This window comes from Myotis yumanensis, unplaced genomic scaffold (genome assembly GCF_028538775.1).
Source record: "Myotis yumanensis isolate MYYU_CA2020_CCGP unplaced genomic scaffold, mMyoYum1.0.hap1 SCAF_14, whole genome shotgun sequence".
NCBI lineage: Eukaryota > Metazoa > Chordata > Mammalia > Chiroptera > Vespertilionidae > Myotis > Myotis yumanensis.
This window is the reverse complement of record NW_027223765.1, coordinates 39,811,216-39,830,334: the sequence shown is the minus strand read 5'-3', so window position 1 is coordinate 39,830,334 and position 19,119 is coordinate 39,811,216. Positions and strand designations below refer to the sequence as shown.

At 56.8% G+C, this 19,119-nt stretch overlaps 1 protein-coding gene across 2 annotated transcripts in view; it reads right to left on the bottom strand.

Annotated features, from left to right (window-relative positions):
- Nucleotides 1–2,210: 2,210 nt before the first annotated feature.
- NISCH (nischarin) overlaps nt 2,211–19,119 on the bottom strand; it is a 34,915-nt gene continuing 18,006 nt past the window's right edge. The window contains exons 9-21 of one of the 2 annotated variants that reach the window (XM_070390709.1): nt 18,547–18,615; nt 17,835–18,020; nt 17,544–17,672; nt 16,093–16,206; nt 15,662–15,773; nt 11,322–11,446; nt 10,167–10,216; nt 7,991–9,370; nt 5,661–6,045; nt 4,999–5,155; nt 4,417–4,545; nt 3,736–3,897; nt 2,211–3,422 (exon numbers count right to left, since the gene is read on the bottom strand). In XM_070390709.1, coding sequence (XP_070246810.1) covers nt 2,812–3,422; nt 3,736–3,897; nt 4,417–4,545; nt 4,999–5,155; nt 5,661–6,045; nt 7,991–9,370; nt 10,167–10,216; nt 11,322–11,446; nt 15,662–15,773; nt 16,093–16,206; nt 17,544–17,672; nt 17,835–18,020; nt 18,547–18,615 — 3,609 coding nt within the window. In that variant the 3' untranslated portion in view covers nt 2,211–2,811. Of the gene's footprint in view, nt 3,423–3,735; nt 3,898–4,416; nt 4,546–4,998; nt 5,156–5,660; nt 6,046–7,990; nt 9,371–10,166; nt 10,217–11,321; nt 11,447–13,874; nt 15,111–15,661; nt 15,774–16,092; nt 16,207–17,543; nt 17,673–17,834; nt 18,021–18,546; nt 18,616–19,119 lie in introns of those variants that run through there. The other variant, XM_070390710.1, reaches the window with a different exon arrangement.

Here is a 19,119-nt window from a genome sequence, read left to right as displayed (position 1 = left end):
CAGAGCTGGGGCAGCCTGGGAGGGGAATGAGCTCTGGGAGGCAGGCACAGGGCGGGCAAGTGGGATGGGGGCGGGCACTCACTTTAAAAGCAGCCTCGAGGCCCCGCCAGCTCACCCCCACAGGAACCCGCCAGGATTTCCTCCTGCCTATCAGCAGCCTGCAGGCGGAAGGGAAGGTGCTGGCTACTGACCCCTGCATGGTTGGCCTAGGCCCTGCTGGGGCTTCCTGGCCCCGGGACCTTCTCCTGGCACCACAGTCTCCAAGTCCACCATCAGCCACGAACCTGGGGTCTATCAGAGGCTGAGAAACAAATCCAAATGCAAATGCACGCCACTCTCCACCCCAAGCGTCTGCAGAGGGCCTGGGGGATTCAGCCCCTGAATCAGGTTTATGTGCATCAACCTTTCCAACTGCCGAGGGCAGGAGCAGGCCTCGGACACCCTGCCAGGCTCTGTGCCAAGTGGACAGTGGACCACTCCTCCTCTCACCTGCCCCAGCTACCCCTCCGACTAGTCCAGCCCCAGCCTTATCCCTACACCTCCCTTCTCTCCCCAGAGCCTCTGCATTGCTCTGCCTCCCGATTTATCCATCTGTTCTCGCTCAGGAGCCCTGCTCTGCACACCTGTCCACGCCAGGCCAGCCTCCCTGACCTCTGCGGCTCTCCCTCACCCTGTCCCAGCCACGTCAAGCAGCTGCCTTGCTGCTGTCACTCCAGATCTACTCTCAGGGAATGACCTCAAGGTCCAGTCTTAGCTAAAAGGTCACCAGCCTTCATCTCCTCATAGCACTGGCCACAAGCTGACCCTGGTTTATTTCATTTTTTGTCCCCTGCTGGAATGTTATGGGAGAACAGGGACAGGATCTGATTGGTTACACAGCAGAAGCTCAATATAGATTTGCGGAACAAATGAATGAATGAATGAATGACGGTGGCCACTTTCATTATCCGTTACTGGTGGGGAAACTGAGGCTCAAGGGGCCTAGGTAACTTGTCTAAGGGAGATCAAATCCCACGACCGCTGCCCAAAGAGCGCGCCCAACCGACACTGCACAGCCTCTCCCAGTAGGTCAAGTCCTCACTGGGCCAGGCTGGTCAGCTGTTAACATGTTGGGCTGTGGGGCCTGGGACAGTAGCCCAGGTGGTGAGGCCTCCGTGTGCCATACCTGGGAATGGTGCACCCTGCCTCTGGGGTCACTGTCCTGTTTACAGAGGACTGAGATAAAAGAGGCAGGTGGCCATCTGTAAATGCCTTTGATAATGGCCTGACTGGGGGAAGCCTTGTCCCCTGCCCCCTCCTACTCATCCTCAGCAGGCTCCCACTCCCCCTACCAGCTGGTGGGGACACTGGCCGGTCCGTGATCTGGCTGAGGAGGTTCAGTGGGGAGACCCTTTAGTGGCTCCCCCAACACCCCGTCTTCCTGAGGGCGATGGATGGGTCCTCTAGGCCAGGATCCCCAACTGCTGGCACCAAGGAAAACAGCAGAAGCAGGCCTGGGAGCCAGGCTGGCCACTCCTCACTCATCTCCTCCCTGGTCCTCCCCAGTGGCCCTGCACCTTGGGGACTGAGGCTTCTGATGGGACCAGGATGAGAGGGGGAGGCAAGTGGGCTTAAGGGCCCTGCTCTGGAGTAGGTAGAAATGAGTTAAGGAGGGGCACAAGGGCTGGGTCCCAAAGAAGTCCTAGGTTTTACCTCAGCAGGCTCCCTGAGAATCCCACTTTCAGGACATGAGCAGACGCAGATGGGCATGGGTCTCCTCTCCATGATCCCACCTGGGCCAGCTCCCCACAGGCCTGCCCCCTGCAGACCCCACAGTAAAGAATCCTGACTCTAGGCCTTACCCTGACAACAGGCTGCAGCCTTTGGTGGGGTTGGCCAGGTGAGACATCCCAGACCTGGAGAAGGCAGAAGGGCAGTGAGCCTGTGTGCCAGCCATGCCCGGGGGTTCCACGCTCACTTAACTGAGGCTCATGGTTTAGCCACAGCCCAGCCCAGCCCAGCCCTGTCCATAGGCCCCTCGCACTGCCCCCCCAGCCTCTGGCCCTGGGAGAGCCGCTCCCTTTGCCGTCACCCCCTCTGCCTCTCCTCCCTCCTTCCTTTCCCCTAATACCTCACCTTCCTGCGTCTCTAGGGGACCCTCTCTCCCTCAGGCATGTCCTGGGCCAATGCCCCGCTGGAACCCCAGTGGACTCTGAAATAAAATACCCAGACAGTGTCACACTCTACTTTATTGGAATAGAGAAAATAGGCAACAGGAGCCACACTCGGTGCTGGCAGCTCCAGGTCCCCTGCTCCCATCCCGCAGCCCCAAGGCCTGGGGGCTCCCGCCCCACGGAGCTCTCCTGCTCGTCTGGACCAGGAGAAAGCAGCCTTCACTTAGGAAAACTGCACAGGGTGGGAACTTCCAATGTGCACTTTGCTGCCAGCTCAATGATAAGCAGCAAACCCTGACAACAGCAACATCAACGAGACTGGACTTGACATTTCAGAAGAACACGTGTAAGGGAATAAAGAGGACTCACGACACCCATGTTCACAACAGTCCTACAACAGAAGCTAGGACACTGCTGCGCCTGCCACGCACCACCAGGGGCAGGCAACAGATCCACGGGAGGCCGATGGCACAGGAGGCCCTGGAGGGGCCGGCACTGTCACTCCCGGGATTAGAAAGAATCAACTGAACATGTATGTTCACATTCTGTGGGAGGACAGTCAAATGAAGGTACCAAAATGAGAAATCATTTTTAAAAAAAAGCAAGCCTGCTTCCCCACACTGAATGGACGCCCATGCTGGACACCAAGGGCCCTGGGCTAGCCAGTGAGCTCAACAGGCAGCTCCCGGCCGCACAGGGCCTCCCACTGGCGGGCCAAGAGAGAGATGAGCTTCTCTCGGCTCTCGGCGCTGGGGACAAACACCTGCCACTGGACCTCGCGGCCCTGGCCAGCTCTGGCTAGGCCATCTGGCACCTCCCCAAAGTGGTCCAGGGTGACGTTGCCCATGAGGTCATGGCCTTGCACATCGTCAAAGACGAGGGTGAGAGCCTGCGGGTAGGTCTGGTAGCCCATGAGCACACGGTCCAAGTCCCGGACACGGCGGCCATCGTCTAGCCGGTACCGGTCCCTCTGTGGCGGCTCTTTGGCAAACTCGGGCAGCGGGTAGTGGACAAAGTCCTCGTCCAGGAGGAAGATCTCGGCACTGGTGAGCAGGAGCGTTTTGGGGCGCAGCGTGCCCCTGCTGTGCCCAGGTGGTGGTGTGCCCACCTGGAAGGCCTGCACATATAGCAGGATGCTGAGGGCCGGTGCCTTCCCTGGGTCCGCCATTGTCTGGGCCACGGTGAACGTCAGGTCCCCGACCTCCTCCTCACTGGGGTAGGTGAACTTGACACGGCTGGCGTGGACTAGCTCGTAGTTCTCCATCTTCCCTGTAGAGAGAGATGCCCACTGGGCTGGAGCTGGAACTGTGGTGTGTTACGAGTGTCAGTGGCCACAGGCCACCAGAGGCAGGCAGGAGCACTCCAAGCCCCAATGCCCAGGCAGAGACCCACAGACCAGCAGCCCAGAGCAGGTGCATCTACCAGATGGTTAGGGGTTTGCTGGGATGGAGACTCTGCCATGGAAAACCCTAGCTGGCTGAGCAGGACGAGAGAAAGTGAGGAAGAGAGTGCTCCGGGCGTGCTGCACCCTCGGGGCTGGTGAAGCCAGATGGCCTGTCTACAGCTTGAGCGGGGCGGGTACCTGTGGTCTTGTTCCCAAACTCAGAGTAGAAGTCCTTGTCCACAGGCTCAGGTGAGGGCGTGCGTTCCAGGGAGGAGAGCACGGCCATGAGGTGCTGAAGGAAGCTGTGTGTCAGGTAGCTGTCCCGAGTCAAGCATGTCACCACCTGCATCGGGGAGCAGCCTGTGGGAGAAGGGGCTGGTCACCGTTACAGGCAGCTGCTCCCAGCCCTGTCCTTGCCGCTGGAGTGACCTCCAGTCTCTAGCAGGTCAGCCTGGACCTGGAGACCACACAGCCAGGGCCAAGGCCCACGTGGGAAAGCGTCACGGGGCCTCAACAGAAAGCCACTTCTCAGGCCGGAAGGGCTGTGACATTATTCTGGAAGGGGACACAGAGGCATTAGGGAAAGAGCTTAGTCTTCTCTCCTCAGGAAGTGTGAGTCAGAAACATCCTGCCTTAAGCACAGGGCCCACTCGGCCTGCCTCCGGCACTGCCCGCACTTGCTGCTCTGTCCCTCCTGCCCTGAGCCCCGGCCGGTGAGTTCTGCACTCTCAGCAGTTCCTGAAGCTGCTTCCTCCCGCTCCCGTGAAGGGGCTTGTGAGCAGATGACCCTGCCTGCGATAACGCACCCACAGATGGAAGGTGGAAGCCCACTGGTAACACTGGCCTTCGCTAAAATAGGACAAAGCAGTGGTCACTCACCCGTCAGCCGGAAATACTGGTCAAAAAGCCCAACGTTGACTGTCTGTAGGTCACTGAGTTTTAAAACAAAGCACTGGGAGATGTGGAAGGGACTGTTGTTGTAGTCAGTGTTTTTCTGATGCCAGAAATCTATGGAGAAAAGGGGGGGAGGGGGCTGTGCCAGGCGAGCATGAGGGCCTATGCACAGCTGAGTCCAGCAGAAATAGGTCCCCTTGGCTGGCCTGGGCAGCTGAGGAGCACCATCCCCCCCACACACACACAAGGCCTCATGGGCAATGTGACCTAGAGTCTGAGCCGTGCCTGACTCAGTGGAGTCACCAGGAGCCCCCCACTGGGGCTCGGAGGGGCAGAGCTGCTCCATCCCTTATCATAGCTAGTGCCCAGGTGCTCCCCAGGCCCTGGCTTGGCGCCTTCATGTCTGACCCTAGGTCCCTCATGACAGCGTGGGAGGGGGGGCCATGTCACCCCCACCCCCAAGGGATTCTCAGTCCAGTGCAGCCGAGTCACTGCTGAGGCCACACAACAGGCCCATCTCCTGGGCACAGGCTCCAGCTCCCGGCGGCAGCAGGCCCTGGTGCCTACCCTGCAGTGGCTCAGAGAAGTGGCGGCGGAGGCCGTCGTGCAGCACAAAGTACACGGCCTTGGTGGAGAGCAGCATGCAGGCCGTCACCTCCAGCCCCGGGGTCTGGTAGAACACCACCGAGGACCACATGAGGTGCCTCAGCTCCTCGTTCTCCACCTGGACACAAAGGGGGTGGGTTAGGGCTGCAGGAAAGCAGGGCCGGGCAGAGCACGCAGCTTTTCTTCCAGACCGCGCCTGAAACAGACCTCAGGGCAGTCCCCCCGCCACCTCCCCCCCGTTAGGCCCACCACCCTGGTGACATGCCCATAGCTTTGGATGGGGAGACTCAGGCAGGTCATCACATCTTGTCAATAGATTAATAAAGTTGGAAGCAGCTAGGAGGTGAGGGATGGGAGACGGATGTGCAGTGCAGTGTGCCGGGGGCCCAAGAATAGGAGTGGCCGCAGGGGGCAACGGTGATAGGACAACTGACCAGGAAAGGTCAGTCCGGGACCTCCCAACCTAGACCCTCCAGCTGTGAACAGCTGAAGCTGGGGAAAAGCCAGCAGAGAAGTCAGAGAATCTGAGGCTGACCACAACACAAACTCTGCAATCTCCAGGACCAACTATGCTACCTCTCCACACCAGTGCCAGCCAGCAAGACCAGCACCCAGGCCACTACCTCTGCAATGCTGCTGTGGAAGAACTCGACGATGGCACTCCCCCGCAGGCTGGCAATGTGCCGGAGCGATGCGCAGGCGGGCAGGTGTGAGGGGATCTGATTCTCCTCTGAGGTGGACTGGATCAGGTGCTCGCTTGGGTACTGGGCGGGGGCCTCAGCTGGTGCCGGGGCCTCCACTAAGGCTGCAGCTGGGGTCTCCTCTGGGGCTGAGGCCTCTGTTGGGGCTTCTGCTGGAACCAAAGCTGGCACTGAGGTCTCTGCTGGGGCTGGAGCTGGGGTCTCCTCTGGGGCTGAGGCCTTTGCCCGGGCCAGATCTGGGGCCTCCTCTGAGGCTGGTGCTGGCGCTGGAGCCTCTGCCGGGGCTTCCTGGGGACTCTGGTCACCACTGCACCTCCCAATCCCCCAAGAAAGACTATATTAAGATGTAGACCCCAAAGGAGATTCATATCACATGCTCAACCTCAGAAGTGTGAGGGGAACGCATGCACCACCCACACTCCACCTATGGGGCCCTGGGAAGACAAAAGAGCAGAGAAAAGGTACCCATGCCCTTTCTCTTGGGAGATAGATGGGAAGATGGGGGCACCCCAGGCTAGGACGGCCAGACACTTGTGGCCCATAAACCAAACACTTATTCTGAGCAGGTGATAGAGGAGTCGGAAATGTCACTGCAGAGTCCAGAGTATGACCCAGGTTCCCAGGGCGGGGATCTGGGTGCAATCAAGTCTGAGAACCAAAAACTCAAATTACCCCTCAGTCCGCCTTTGGGTCCTCTCTCAGGTGGCTCAGGCTCTCCTCCACCCCAACCTGGACACGGAACCCTTAAAGCTCCTGGCGGTTGGGGCGCCCCCTGCAACCAGACTACATGCCTACATGCCGGTGCCTGTGCTGAGGGAAGTCCTTGGGAATTGTCTTCTCAACTAGACAGTCTAGCTATCCAATCAGATCCCTGCCCTCTGGCCCTGCACTGGGCCACATGCCCTAAGAAGCCCCCGGCTGTCCTGCTGGCGCAGACAGGGATGCGGCTGCAGGAATGCAGCAGGGGCCTGTTTTCTGCATGGGGTCCCACTGTGGGAAGGTAACAGCCAGGCTCTAGGGTGGCAGGGAAATGTCACCAAAGCCTTAGCACAGGGGCAGAGAGATGGGGAGACAGTTGGGCAGGGCCACCTTGGGCCTAAGCTGTTCACTAGGCATCAGGGGTCTCTGCAGAGGGCATGGGATTTGAGCTGGGCATAGGAGAGGCACCCAATTCAGCCAAGAAGAGGTTGGAAGCATTAGTTCGGCAGGAAGGTTGGAGGGAGAAGGCAGGTCCCATGAGATGCTGGGGTGAGAATATGGTCTCCACTGACCACCAGGATAGACGAGAAAGCGAGCGTAACTATGTCCCGGGGACAAGAAGGTGACAAATGAAGGGCTTTCTTGCCCACGAGGGGAAAACCCAGCATATGTGCAGCCAGGGGGCAGTGAAAGGAAATAGGGGCCCCCTTAAGGGCACAGGCCCCTTGAGCCCCAGGTGGAGGTGAGCTGAAGTGTGACCATGCCCCCCCAGAGATGCCCTCTACCCCAGCCTCAGGCAGCCCTCAGGGAAACCCAAGGAGGGAGCCCAGGGAAAGCCAAGCTGGGGGAGGGGGCAGGGCAGAGAAGAGAGTGGGAATGAGCAGAACAGGGCTCCCAGCTGCCACTCCTTCTTTCTGTGCCCCAGTCTCCCCCAGAAAAAAAGGAGCTTTGCACAAGGTGACCACCCAGCTCACACACTCAGTTCCTTTGAAGGGGACTCCCCAAATTACATACAGAAAGAGAGCCCCATCAGCAACCCAGGCCTTCCTGAGCAGGGCTGGGTGGCTCTCAACAGGATAAGGCTTGGCATGGGACTGTGAGGCCCTGAGGGGAGGAGACAGTGGGTGATTCTTAGAGGCTGTGCCTAGGCCTAGTGGAGCAGAGCAGAGAAGGCCAAGCAAGGTAGGGCAATCACCCCAGCCTGGCCTGCCTGCTGGCAGGAGCTCAGGCACCCGGACCCAGCCATGCAGGGCCCTAAACGGCAGGGGACTGGGCCAGACTGTCCTTGTGAAAGGACAGCTTTCTTAGGCCTCTTCTGAAGCCCTGGGAGAGGAGCAGCAGCCCTGTGCCAAGCCCGAGGGAGTCAGGGACACTGCTGAGGGCGGTCAGGAGCTGAGGAGCAGCTGAGGACTGGGCCCACCCTGGACCCACGCACTCTCTGCAGGTGCTCAGAGATGGGGTTTGGGGTGAGTGATCTCAGGCGCAGTGATGTGAACTCCCTGCGCACATACCAGTCCCATGCCCTGGCCCCGAAAGCCTGTGCTCAGTCTCACCTGACCCTGTTCTCAGCAGGTTGGCCATCCACGGGGGGGCGCTGGGACTGGCCCCCAGTCGCAGGGGTCTTGGCGATGACCACGGTCTTCAGGTCCTGCAGCGAGGCCCGCAGCTGGTTGTAGATGCGCAGGAAGTGGAACTTCTCATGGGGCAGCACGAAGATGGCGGTGACAAAGCGGTAGCCCACGAGCAGCTCCAGCACATGGCCATCGGCAAAGGCACCCCGTGGCTGCGTGCAGCTGCGCGTGGGGTCCAGCAGCACAGTGGAGAGTGGCACGCGGCTGAGCTTGAAGCTGTTGCGGTTGCGACAGTTGTGGGTCCCACGGTTGGGCATGGGGTTGAAGTCAGCCTTGATGACGTTGAGGTGCTGGGGCGTGAGCAGCAGCCAGTAGGGGATGGCAGCGGACTTGACAGCCTCGGAGGGTGCACAGCAGGAGCGCCGCACAGCAGAGCAGAGCGTGCAGCTGGCCCACTCGATGTTGCCCGAGTAGTCCCCGGCAGCCGTCTGCACCATGCGCTTGTCGCTGTAGACCAGGTAGACCGGGAAGCAGCCTTGGCTGCGCTCCTGGCAGCCGCCCGCCACCTTGTAGAAGGTGAGCAGCTGGCGGAGGAACTCCTGCAGGCTGATGTGGCTGCCATAGAGCACGGGGCTGCACAGCATGGCCATGTGCTGCGGGGCGAAGCATGAGCGCAAGTCGGCGTGGAACTCGTGCAGGTTGGCAGCATCCGAGATGATGAAGAGTGTGTTCTCATTGTGCCGCACCTTGAGCACCAGACACAGCTCTGGCATGAGAAAGCCGAACTCAGTGAGGTCGCCGTGCGGGAAGCAGAAGACGAAGCGCAGGGAAGAGAGGATGTGCTGGCTGCTGCCCCGCGACTCCTGGTGCGGGATCTCGAAGACAGCGATGCCAAAGTCCGTGAGCACGAGGCAGGCGGCAAACTGGCGGATGCTGCCCTGCACGTGGATCAGGAAGCACCAGAGCACCTTGAGGATGCGGATGTGCTCCAGCAAGAAGTCCTCGTCTGCACCCAGGGCCCACTCCAGGGCCAGGCGCTCCTCCTCACCATCCTCCTCTTCTTCTTCCTCCTCCTCTTCCTCTCCCTGGCCTCCTTCCTCCTCTTCCTCCACATCTGGAGGCCCCATTTCAAAGTAGCGGTTCTCAGCCACATCCTCGTCATCCTCGCCCTGGCCCTCCTCCCGCTGGTTGGCTGCCTCGATCCAGGCTGGCAGCTGCCGCTCAATGGCCTGCCGGATGAGTGTGCTGAGGCGCTGGATGAAGTCCTGGTTGGTGGCTGTGTAGCCAATGCAGGTGAAGGGCAGAAAGATGATTTGGCCAGACCCAGGCACCACCTGGACCTCCGGCTCCGAGTGCTCTGAGCTGTGTGAGAAGCCAGGTCAGTGACACGCTGGGCTGGGACACCCCACCTCTCAAGTCTGGGGCTACACCCTGGTCCTGAGGAACCAACTCATGGGTATCCCAAGCTGCTAAATAGCCGAGCCTATTCCTAGGACAAGTGCCCCGCTGGGGAGCCAAGGTGCCAGAAGGCCGGGGCCACCAGTTTCTCCAGAATCCACATGCCCAGGACTCTGATGACATGTTCAGGCCAGTTCTGCCACATCACACTGGTTCCCCCACCTGAAGCATCACAAAGATCTTAGTCATTCAGACACTGGCCATGAGCCCCAGAGGCAGCGAGTGCTCCAGGGCACGGAGTCGCTGACAATAGTTCCCTTCAGGGGCGTGCTTAGGACCTTCACATTTAAATTCAAGCCCCTCTAGGCCATTAGGCCATTACTGCCCTCACAAAGTGTGTGTACATGGGGCTGGGAAACCTCTTCTGCAAACGGTCACAGGATGAATACTTCGGGCTTTTGGGGCCACCCAACCACATAACCTTTTCTTTTTAAAAAGAGCTCCTTAAGTATGGAACAATCATTCTTATCTCACAGGCTGTGGACCAAACCAGCCTCGATCTGCTGATCCCTTGTGTAGGATGACATATGTCCTTAGACTCAAATTTAGAAGCAGACCAGGGCTTCTAAATTTATCTGTGTTTAATTTAAAGGAAGAGGTAGTTCTGGAGGACTCCTGTGAATACATATTTAACAAAAGCCAACTAGTTACCGCTAGCCCACAGCTGAGTGTGTACAGGCCTTCTCAACCTCTTCCTTACCTTGCACCGCCAACAGCTCCAGGTATGTCCCTTAAATCATCAGAAGGTGCCTGACGGAGAAGGAAATGTGGTCAGCCCCCACCTGCCTCGGCCATTCCCTGGCATTTTCTGGTGCTAGACCCTGAGCCAGGCACCCTGCCCTCCATCCTCCCTCCCTGCAGGAAGTTCCTCACCATTCTGGGGTGAATTATGGGGCCTGGAGACAGAGAGACTTCCAGTTATCCTGCCAGTGCACAGCAAGGCTGATTCCCACCCGGGTCAGTTTGCCCACAGCCCACATTCCCAGCTCCTGGGCCAGAACCTCTTGCCACTCTGGGGTTCAGTTTGTGCCACTGGGTCTAGCATCCGAGTGCTCCCTGTGCCACCCCAGAGAGTCCTCATGGACAATACACCAACTTGGTAACTGGTCAGCAGAAGACACAATGAACAGAGGCTGCACAGTACCTGGCAAGGCCCTCCCAGGGGTCTCTGGACAACCGGGAGGGAGAAGGGAGTGCCATGGCGTGTTGGGGTGAGGTGAGGCCTCTCAAACGACCACAGGGTCACACGGTCCTGGCTATTGTTGACTAGAGATGGGGCTAGAGGGAGGTCTAGGGAGCAAGCACACTCTCCAACATGGCAAATGAGCCACTCACACCACACTTGCCTCCTCCTCTCTTCCCAGGACACATGAAGGAACCCTTAGCAGCAGGCAGAGAAGGTGCCACAGTCACACAGTGACTCAAACTACCAGGATGACAGGCAGGGATGGGCAGAATAGCCCTGGGGTGCCAGGCAACAGGGGAGAAACTCTTCCTGATGGGTTTGGAACCCAAACAAGGCCCCCTCCACTCCAGAACCTTCAGAATTGCTTTCCCCAAGGGAGTCCACTCATGTGAACTAAAGGTTATCTGGCTTTGCCCTCCAGGGCCCAGTGAGAGAACTGTCTGTTCTCACTAACAGAGGAAGATAGGAAGGAGGGAGGGGGAGAGAGTGAGGGGGGGAGAGGAGGAAGGGAGGGAGGGAGGGAGGGAGGGAGGACACCACAAAGCAGAGTGCACCAATCGCTGGCAGCATCTGCCATAACTCTTGGCAGGCCACCTCCTACTTCCAGATAGCCTCAGACAGAGCTGGCACAGAGGTAACCAATCTGCAGGAGCAGGAGGCAGGCATTACCTGTCCTGCAGGGATGGACTCCAAGGAATCAGAGCATCCCCGAGCAATGGGCCGGTCCTCGGGAGTAAGACTGTCCGTGGACGAGAGGCTGCTGGCCAGGGCCTCCTCTTGCACAAACATGATTCCTGGAGAGACCAGGGGCAGGCGGGGGGGGGGGGACAGCGGGGCAGGAAGAGCAGCCATTCAACAAATGGGGCTGGGCCCTCGGGATTCTGGCATGGCCGGGGGATAGACAGACCCCCAAACCCAGCCACATGGATTACAGGATAAAATGTTAAAACTGAAATCTTAAAATAACTTGAAGAAAGAACAAATGATTGCTTATCCAATTTCAGGGTAGAGAGAGACTTTCTGAGCCTAAATCGAAAGGAAGAATTTGAAATGTGACTACATAAAAACTAAACTTCTCTATAAGTAAACAAAGAAATGAGAAAAAGGCACTGGAAGTATTTGAGGAACATTTGTATCTTTTTATAAAAAGCTGTTATAGCCCTAACCGGTTTGGCTCGGTGGATAGAGCGCCGGCCTGCGGACTGAAGGGTCCCAGGTTCGATTCCAGTCAAGGGCATGTACCTTGGTTGCAGGCACATACCCAGTAGGAGGTGTGCAGGAGGCAGTTGATCGATGTTTCTCTCTCATTGATGTTTCTAACTCTCTATCCCTCTCCCTCTCCCTTATTTCTGTAAAAAAAAATCAATTTTATATATTTTTAAAAAGCTGTTAGGGATAACGTTGGGAATCCCACTAGGAGACAGACTGCAAAGAATGCAAACACATTTCACAAAAGATGGTCAATAGATATCACATGAAACAATGCTCACCCTCCTTCACAAATCAGCACGGAAGGGCAAGCTGGAATAAGACACCAGTTTTGCCTCTCATTTTGGCAAAGTTTAGACTGACTGCGTGGCCCGGACTTGGCCTAACTGGGTAGAGGCAGGCACTGGCGTGGGAGCTGGCCCGCCCGTCAGGAGAGCAGTTTGGCAATATGTCCATCAAGAGCCTTAAACATGTTCACTCCTAGAGCCTTCCCAGAGAAATGGCTGGACACTGCCCACCCCGATCTGACATCTCTGCAGAGCTTCACAGACACACGAGGGCACAGGACCTCGAGGACTCCCCACGCCGGTACCCATGGCTTGCTTCCACAGGACCACCCCTCTGGCCTCCCCTGGTCAGCCTTCCACGGACAGCACACGCTGGCTTATGCACTGTGGAAACACGGGGTGTTTTTAAATCCTGCTGAGGCTGTTTTACGTCTAAGCCTGATTCTTTACACCTAGACTGGCCGAAGGCAAAGCCTTTTTTAATGTTTTCTGAAGTGCAGTTTGTTGGGTGAACATGGCATCAACCTCATTTCACAAAAATCTAGAGGAGCCCAAGGCTTGGCCTGGCTTTACAACCAGTCACCACAGGTTAAAGCCCCAGAGGTCACAGACCCTAGTCCAGCTCAGCAGCTGCCCAGGGACAAGACAACTCACGTAACCCAGGTCCTCTGCCCATGGGGTAGGCAGGCTGAGGGCCCAAGCCCAGACCGCCCCCCGCCCCCAGCGAAGCAGCTGGGACTGCACAGGCAGGAAGGGCAAGCACACAGCTATGCGTAAGCGCACTGTTCTCTCCTAGAACGCCCCTCCTCCCTCACATGCTCAGGTCCTGCCCACCTTTTGAGGACTCCTACACACAACCTCCGCTGCAAAGGCCCTGCTCTAGCCATACCTCTCCCTCTACAAAACGCCCCCAGGCACTCTGTCCTGTTCTCCCTGGGCACACAGCTTCCTCAGGGGCACTGTCCTGGTCATCTTGAAACTCCCCAACAAGGACACGGGAGAGGGAGGCCTCCATGACCACTTCTGATGAGCCAGGAGCAGTGCTCGGTGCTTCCCGTATTGGCTCACGCACACCTCGTTTAGTTCATCACATCTAAGATGCATGGGCATGCATCTTGGCCTTAGCAGGTGTCCACGGAAGGTTTCCACACGACTCCATCACGAGTACCAGCAACTATGAGACAGCACTGACTGAAAGACGCATCTCAATTTCAGAAGCTGTGTGCATCTTAGAAGTGATGAAGCTGGGTGTTCACACTTTATAGTTGAGAAAACAGAACTTCAGAGAGGCTACAAGTTGCTTGAGGGAACACAGCCAAGGAAGTGGGGACACAAACTCAGCTGTCTGACCCCAGGAGCCTGCTCCTCACCTCTTCTCTCCAGCCCCTCAGCTCCGCCCCGCCTGGCCTTCCGCACATTAGCGCCTATCGGTCACAATCCTCGGTGGCTCCAACCAGCTGGCTAACAGCTTCTGAAATGACCAGAGGCCTGATGTCCACTGGACAGTGCCCCTTCATGCAGGCCTCCGAGTGCCCAGTTTAATCACACATATACACACTTCTAGGACCAGGCTGGGAGCAAAGCTGTTCCCATATGGAGAAATCCATGCCCATCCATGCAAGACCCAGCAGCTCATGGCTGGACACAAAAATATCTGTGGATTCCTCCATATGAGCGAGAAAAGAAAGCAACATTTTCTTGTCACACCCCCCCACCCCCCCACCCCCCAGCCCTGTTTGGAGCCAAGGAAGTGAGAATTGGGACAATCTCCCTGCTTCCTTCCTGGACCACAGTCAGTACAAACAAGTGGTCAGAAAGGGCCTCTCAGAGGACGGGACAAGGACATCAGGAGAGCAATTGGATGGGGGCCCGACTTTGCTTCTCACAGAAAGGAAAGAGATGTGCACACAAAGACATCCACTGCAGTTTTATTTATAAGAGGTGCAAGTCTGGAGACAGTGTCTAAATGTCCATCAGCTGGGGAAGGGGAACAGACTACAGTGAGCCACTCGGTGGTATGTCCCCAGGAGTGGGGGGCAGTGAAGAAGAGGGCTGAGGCCTGGGTCTAGCTGGTGCAGAGGCTTCGCCATCAAATGGGGGGCTGCCTGTAGCTATGGCCCTGGGGGCGATGCCTCACTCACCTGGCCTGTGGTCTGCTCTCTACCAGCTTGTTCTCCGCTTGCTCACTCACTCACACACTCGGTCGTCACTTCCACAAAAGCTGGCTGAGAACCGGCTAGCCCCTGGCCTAGGACCACTTGCCTCCCTGTCCTCCACAGTGCTGTGAGGCCCAAAGAGGGTTCTGGCTCCCAGCAGGAGATGGGGTCAGGGAAGTCTTCAGTGGGATACCAACCTCCTGCCCCTTTTATGTAAAAAAATAAAACTTTCTCAGTCAAGTGTTACAAAAGCAAATGGCCATCGCTCTGGCACGTGACATCAGCATCCATTCTCAGGAATGCTCTCCGCTTCTCTCAGCTGTGACCCCGGTGCACCGCCCTGCAGCAGGCCAACTTACCCTCAGCATTCTCCCTCCTTCCTACCCAGCCCTCCTCTCTGACGTGATGGCTGCAGAGTATTTGGCACCACTGCCTAATCTCCCTCTCATCCTCTGACGTCTGTCACATCCCCTGCTTTGCTAGCATAAATAGCGCTGCAGCGAGCAGTTCATCATCTCCCCTTCCCATTATCTTATCCCACCAAGATAAACTCCCCACCACTTGGGGTTACCAGGTCAAGGAGTGGGAACGTTTTTCTGGCTCTTGAAACATAGGGTCAAACTGTTTTCCCAAGACCTCACACCAAGTTCTGCATCTCCAGGAGCCCGGGTGGGCGGGCGGCGTTCCTTCCTGTGTGTCCCGAGCCTCGGTTCCACTCGGGACGGCACACCCTCCCCTCTTCCGTGGGGGCCGGGCCAGCAGACACTCTCATGGGACCTGCTTCACTCACTCATCTCCGAGGATGCCTGGGTTCAGAGGTGAAAGCCCTTTGAAAACGCTAAGACAGTGGGCAGGTGAAAAGGCTTGGTCTTCCATGGGTCCTGGACAGCCTGTCTGGCCCCACAAATAGTGTTTGGGCCTGAGCCACAGAGATGAGGTGATGATAAAAGCAAGTTCCCCATGCAGGGATCAAGGCAGCCGATTCAGGAAAGTAACAAGGCTTGGCTTCCCGTTAATAAGGAGCCAATCCGCCCACACAGCCTTTGGGGGAGCCAGCAGCCCTGAGGCTGTTCCAAGAGCAGCCTCAGGGCCGTAGTGACACCCTATGGTATCCTAGAGGAGCTGATGTGGGTGTCAGAACAATGTGGGGGGTGGTCCTCACTGAGCAAACCACAGAGCTGAAATCAGGCCAGGCACCCCCACCATGTGCCACCCAGAGAGGAGCTGGCTGGTAGACAGCACCACACCCACCCTGTGTCTGAACCCTGCCGGGAGCAGATGCCAGCACCTCCCCCCAACCCCAGCCCGGCCAGGGCCCATGTGGCTCTGCTAGGCAGAAAGCTACATACATGATTACCTTGGTTGGAGAGGATGGGCTGGGGCAGGGAGGCGGACGTGGGAGCCACGGTGGGAGGAGAGCTGCTGGGTCTGACACAGGGGGCAGCGGAGAGCTGGCAATCCTCGCCAACCTAGGAGAGTGCTCAAGTCAGCCCAGGAAAAAAAGAGAAGGGTCAGGAAGAAAAGAACTCGAAAAGCCAGGGATGAGGAGGAGAAACTCAGAGGTTCTCACAAACATCGGGGATGGCGAAGTCAGTCTCACGTAGTCCTCACCACCCTGTACAGCAGGTACTATCACCACCCCCACCACGCAGATGAGAATGAATGGTGTGACTTGCCCAAGGTCATGCGTCAGGACTCAGTGGCTGTGAGTATGCCCAGAGCCCAGTTCACTGGAGCCAGCTCCTTCCTTGGCTGCTCCTCACCATCACTCCTCCCATACACACCCACCTTCTTCTCAGGCTGGCCCAGTTTGGACTTGACCTCCTTGGCTTTCTGAATTGCTTTCAGCACTTCCACCGTGTCCAACTCTTTCTCTGTGGTCACTGAGTTGTCCAGACAGACCTACAGAATCCAGAAACGGCGATCAGCCTAGGGGCTGGCAAGCAGAGAGCAGAATGACAGGAGCCTGGCAATGTGGGGGCCAGGCCTGGGGGCTCAGCCCACTGGGAGGTGAGTTCCTCACCACCCATGGAAGTGACCTGCAAGTTCCTTACAGCGGTCCAGGGAGGTCCCACAGGGCCTAGTCTGTTATTGGGAGTCCGTTTCCAAAAAGATGAGGCAGGGGTATAAGGTCCATTGCAGAGGCCTCTTGGATGGCTGGGATCGGGGGAAGGTGGTGACTTGAACTAAGCCCCCAATTACGGTGGAACTCACATCAGCAAAGAGCATAGAGAAGGCCTCTGGGCTGGGAACTGGAGGGCAGAAGCATGGAAAGCAGGCACCCTGCCTGCAAATGCAGGAGGGGTTGGGGGCTGGCAGGCAGTGTGGAGCGGGCAGGAGGAGAGATGGCATCTTGTGAACACTGTCTTGGTGACAGTGTGAGCGGCATTTGGGACCGAAAAGAGATTGGGGAGTGGGGAAGGATGAGAGAAGAATGCAGACTTCCAGTATCTTCTGGCCTGGAATTTGGGGAAATGGGGGAGGGGCCTGCTTGAGGCTAAGGAGACAGATGAACCTGGCTAAAGACCTGTTTCGTTGGCAGGGTGGCTGTTGGCCAGACATACTCAACAGGCAGCAGATACTGCTGGGCTACACTGGCAAAGGTGGGCGCACCCTTGGGGTCTGTAGTCAGACTTCGTGGCCAGAAGTCATCCAGGACACAGGATTTTTAAAAATATCTTATTTCTGGCCTTGGCTAGGTGGCTCAGTTGGTTAGAGCATCGTCCCAATATGCCGAGGTTGCAGGTTTGATCCCAGGTCAGGGCATATATGAGGAGCAACCAATGAGTGCATAAATAAGCGAATAACAAATCGATGTCTCTCTCTCTAAAAAAAAATCAAATCAATAAAAAATATTAAATACCTTATTTCTAATCCTTGCCTATAATAATCAATGTTGCTTTTAACAAGCTGAAGACAGTCCCTCTATACTCAGGCTATGCCTGTGGGCTGCAGCTCTGCTGGAGGCGATGTGAGGAAGTCCTCTGGGGAACCATGGTGGCCACTGGCCGCTGACAGGAGGGGTTGCAGGAAGGGTGAGGGAGGTTTTTCTTGGGGAGGCAGCAGACTTCCCAGAACTGAAAGGCCACTTAGGGTGAGGAAGTCCTTCTGAAGCAGGCAAGGGTAATAAGACAGTGGACATCAGCAGTGGTTCTGCCTGTGAAGATGTGGATGCTGTCCGACTGTCTTTTTGATCAAGCCAACCCCCACCCACTCTAGCCCCTACCCTGGCAACCTACCTCAGAGGCCCTCTCTCCAAACTGAGCCAGCACCTTGGTCCGGTAGTCGGGGATGATGCTCAGGGGGTTGTTCAGCAGAGCCACGTGCTCCAGGCACGGGAGGCTGCCTATGCTCCGGACCTCCTCCATCTGCAAGGCACGAATTCCATTCCCCTCGTCCCTTCTTTTAACACTTTGGCAACATGACAACACGTTTGACAGCCTTTTAATGAAAGAAGGCTTAGCATTCTTCTTTAAAGTGGTAAACAGCCATCCCACAACCCTGACATCCGAACAGGGGACATGGCTCACCTGTTCGATTCTGTTGCTGCTGAGGTCCAGGTTGACCAAGGAGTAGAGCTTGTGCAGGCCACTCAGACTCTCGAGCAGGTTGCCAGCCAGGTTCAGGGTCTTGATGTTCCCCAGTTTGGTATGAACCCCTTCCAAGGAGGACAGCTTGTTGTAGGACAGGTCCAGGTGCACGAGGTTGTACAGGTGCTGAGGCAACATTGAGAACAGGGGAAAGTGGTCTAGGTCAAGGCTCCAAGGAAAGGGAACCGACACTAAAGGTGTGATGAGCCCCCAACCCGAAAAAGCCAGCTCTGCAGGTCAGCTCCATTCCCTCTGGCCGGCATTTGGAAGGGAACTCCCTTTTCCCCTGCACATGCCACAGCCCAGTGGCACTCCCTGCAGAGACAGCACAACCCACAGGGTAGGTGTGAGCTTTGAAAATGAGCTTGTACCTTCATGATGGAGGTGCAACATCTCCACCTCGCTTGATTTGTACTTATGCTTCTAACTCTGGGGAACTACAGGGACAATCGCTCCGTGCAACACTGGGACCCTAAAGGGATAGCAGCAGCTCCTGCCCCTAGAAACCTCTGGGGTACCCAGACACCTTTCCAGTGCCTGTGAGAGAAAACCCAGGGTATGGACAAATTCCCAAGGCTGAGTCAGCCTTCTGAACGCTCAGGGACCTTGTAAGAAGCCCAGAGGTGGCAACGGTCTTCAAAGACATTATTACCTGCAGGTTGTCCACAACTAGCACTCCATTATGACTCATGTCCAGGAACTCAAGCTTTGGAATCAGTTTCTTGTGGGGAGAAAAAAGACAACACCTGATGTTACTCTAGGAGCCTGGACCCTATGTCACCCCAGCACATGGTGGACAGACACCCTGGGACTACTTAAAAAATGTTTTTATTGATTTTTTTCCTAGAGAGAGGAAGGAAGAGGGAGAGGGGGAGGGAGAGAGAGAAACATCAATGTGAAGGAGAAACATCAATTGGTTGCCTCCTGAATTTGTCTCAACCAGGGACCAAACCTGCAACCTGGGCGTGTGCCCTGACTGGGAATGGACCTTTTGGTGCGTGGGACGACACTTGCCAAGGCCACTCTGGAAATCTTCCTTTTTTTTTTTCTTCGTTAATCCTCACCGAGGATATTTTTTCCATCGATTTTTAAATAGAGTGGAAGGAAGGGGGAAGACAGAAACATCGATGTGAGAGAGACACATCGATTGGTTGCCTCCTGCATGCACCCCAGAGGGATCAATGTACATGCCCTTGAATGGAACAGAACCCAGGACCCTGCAGTC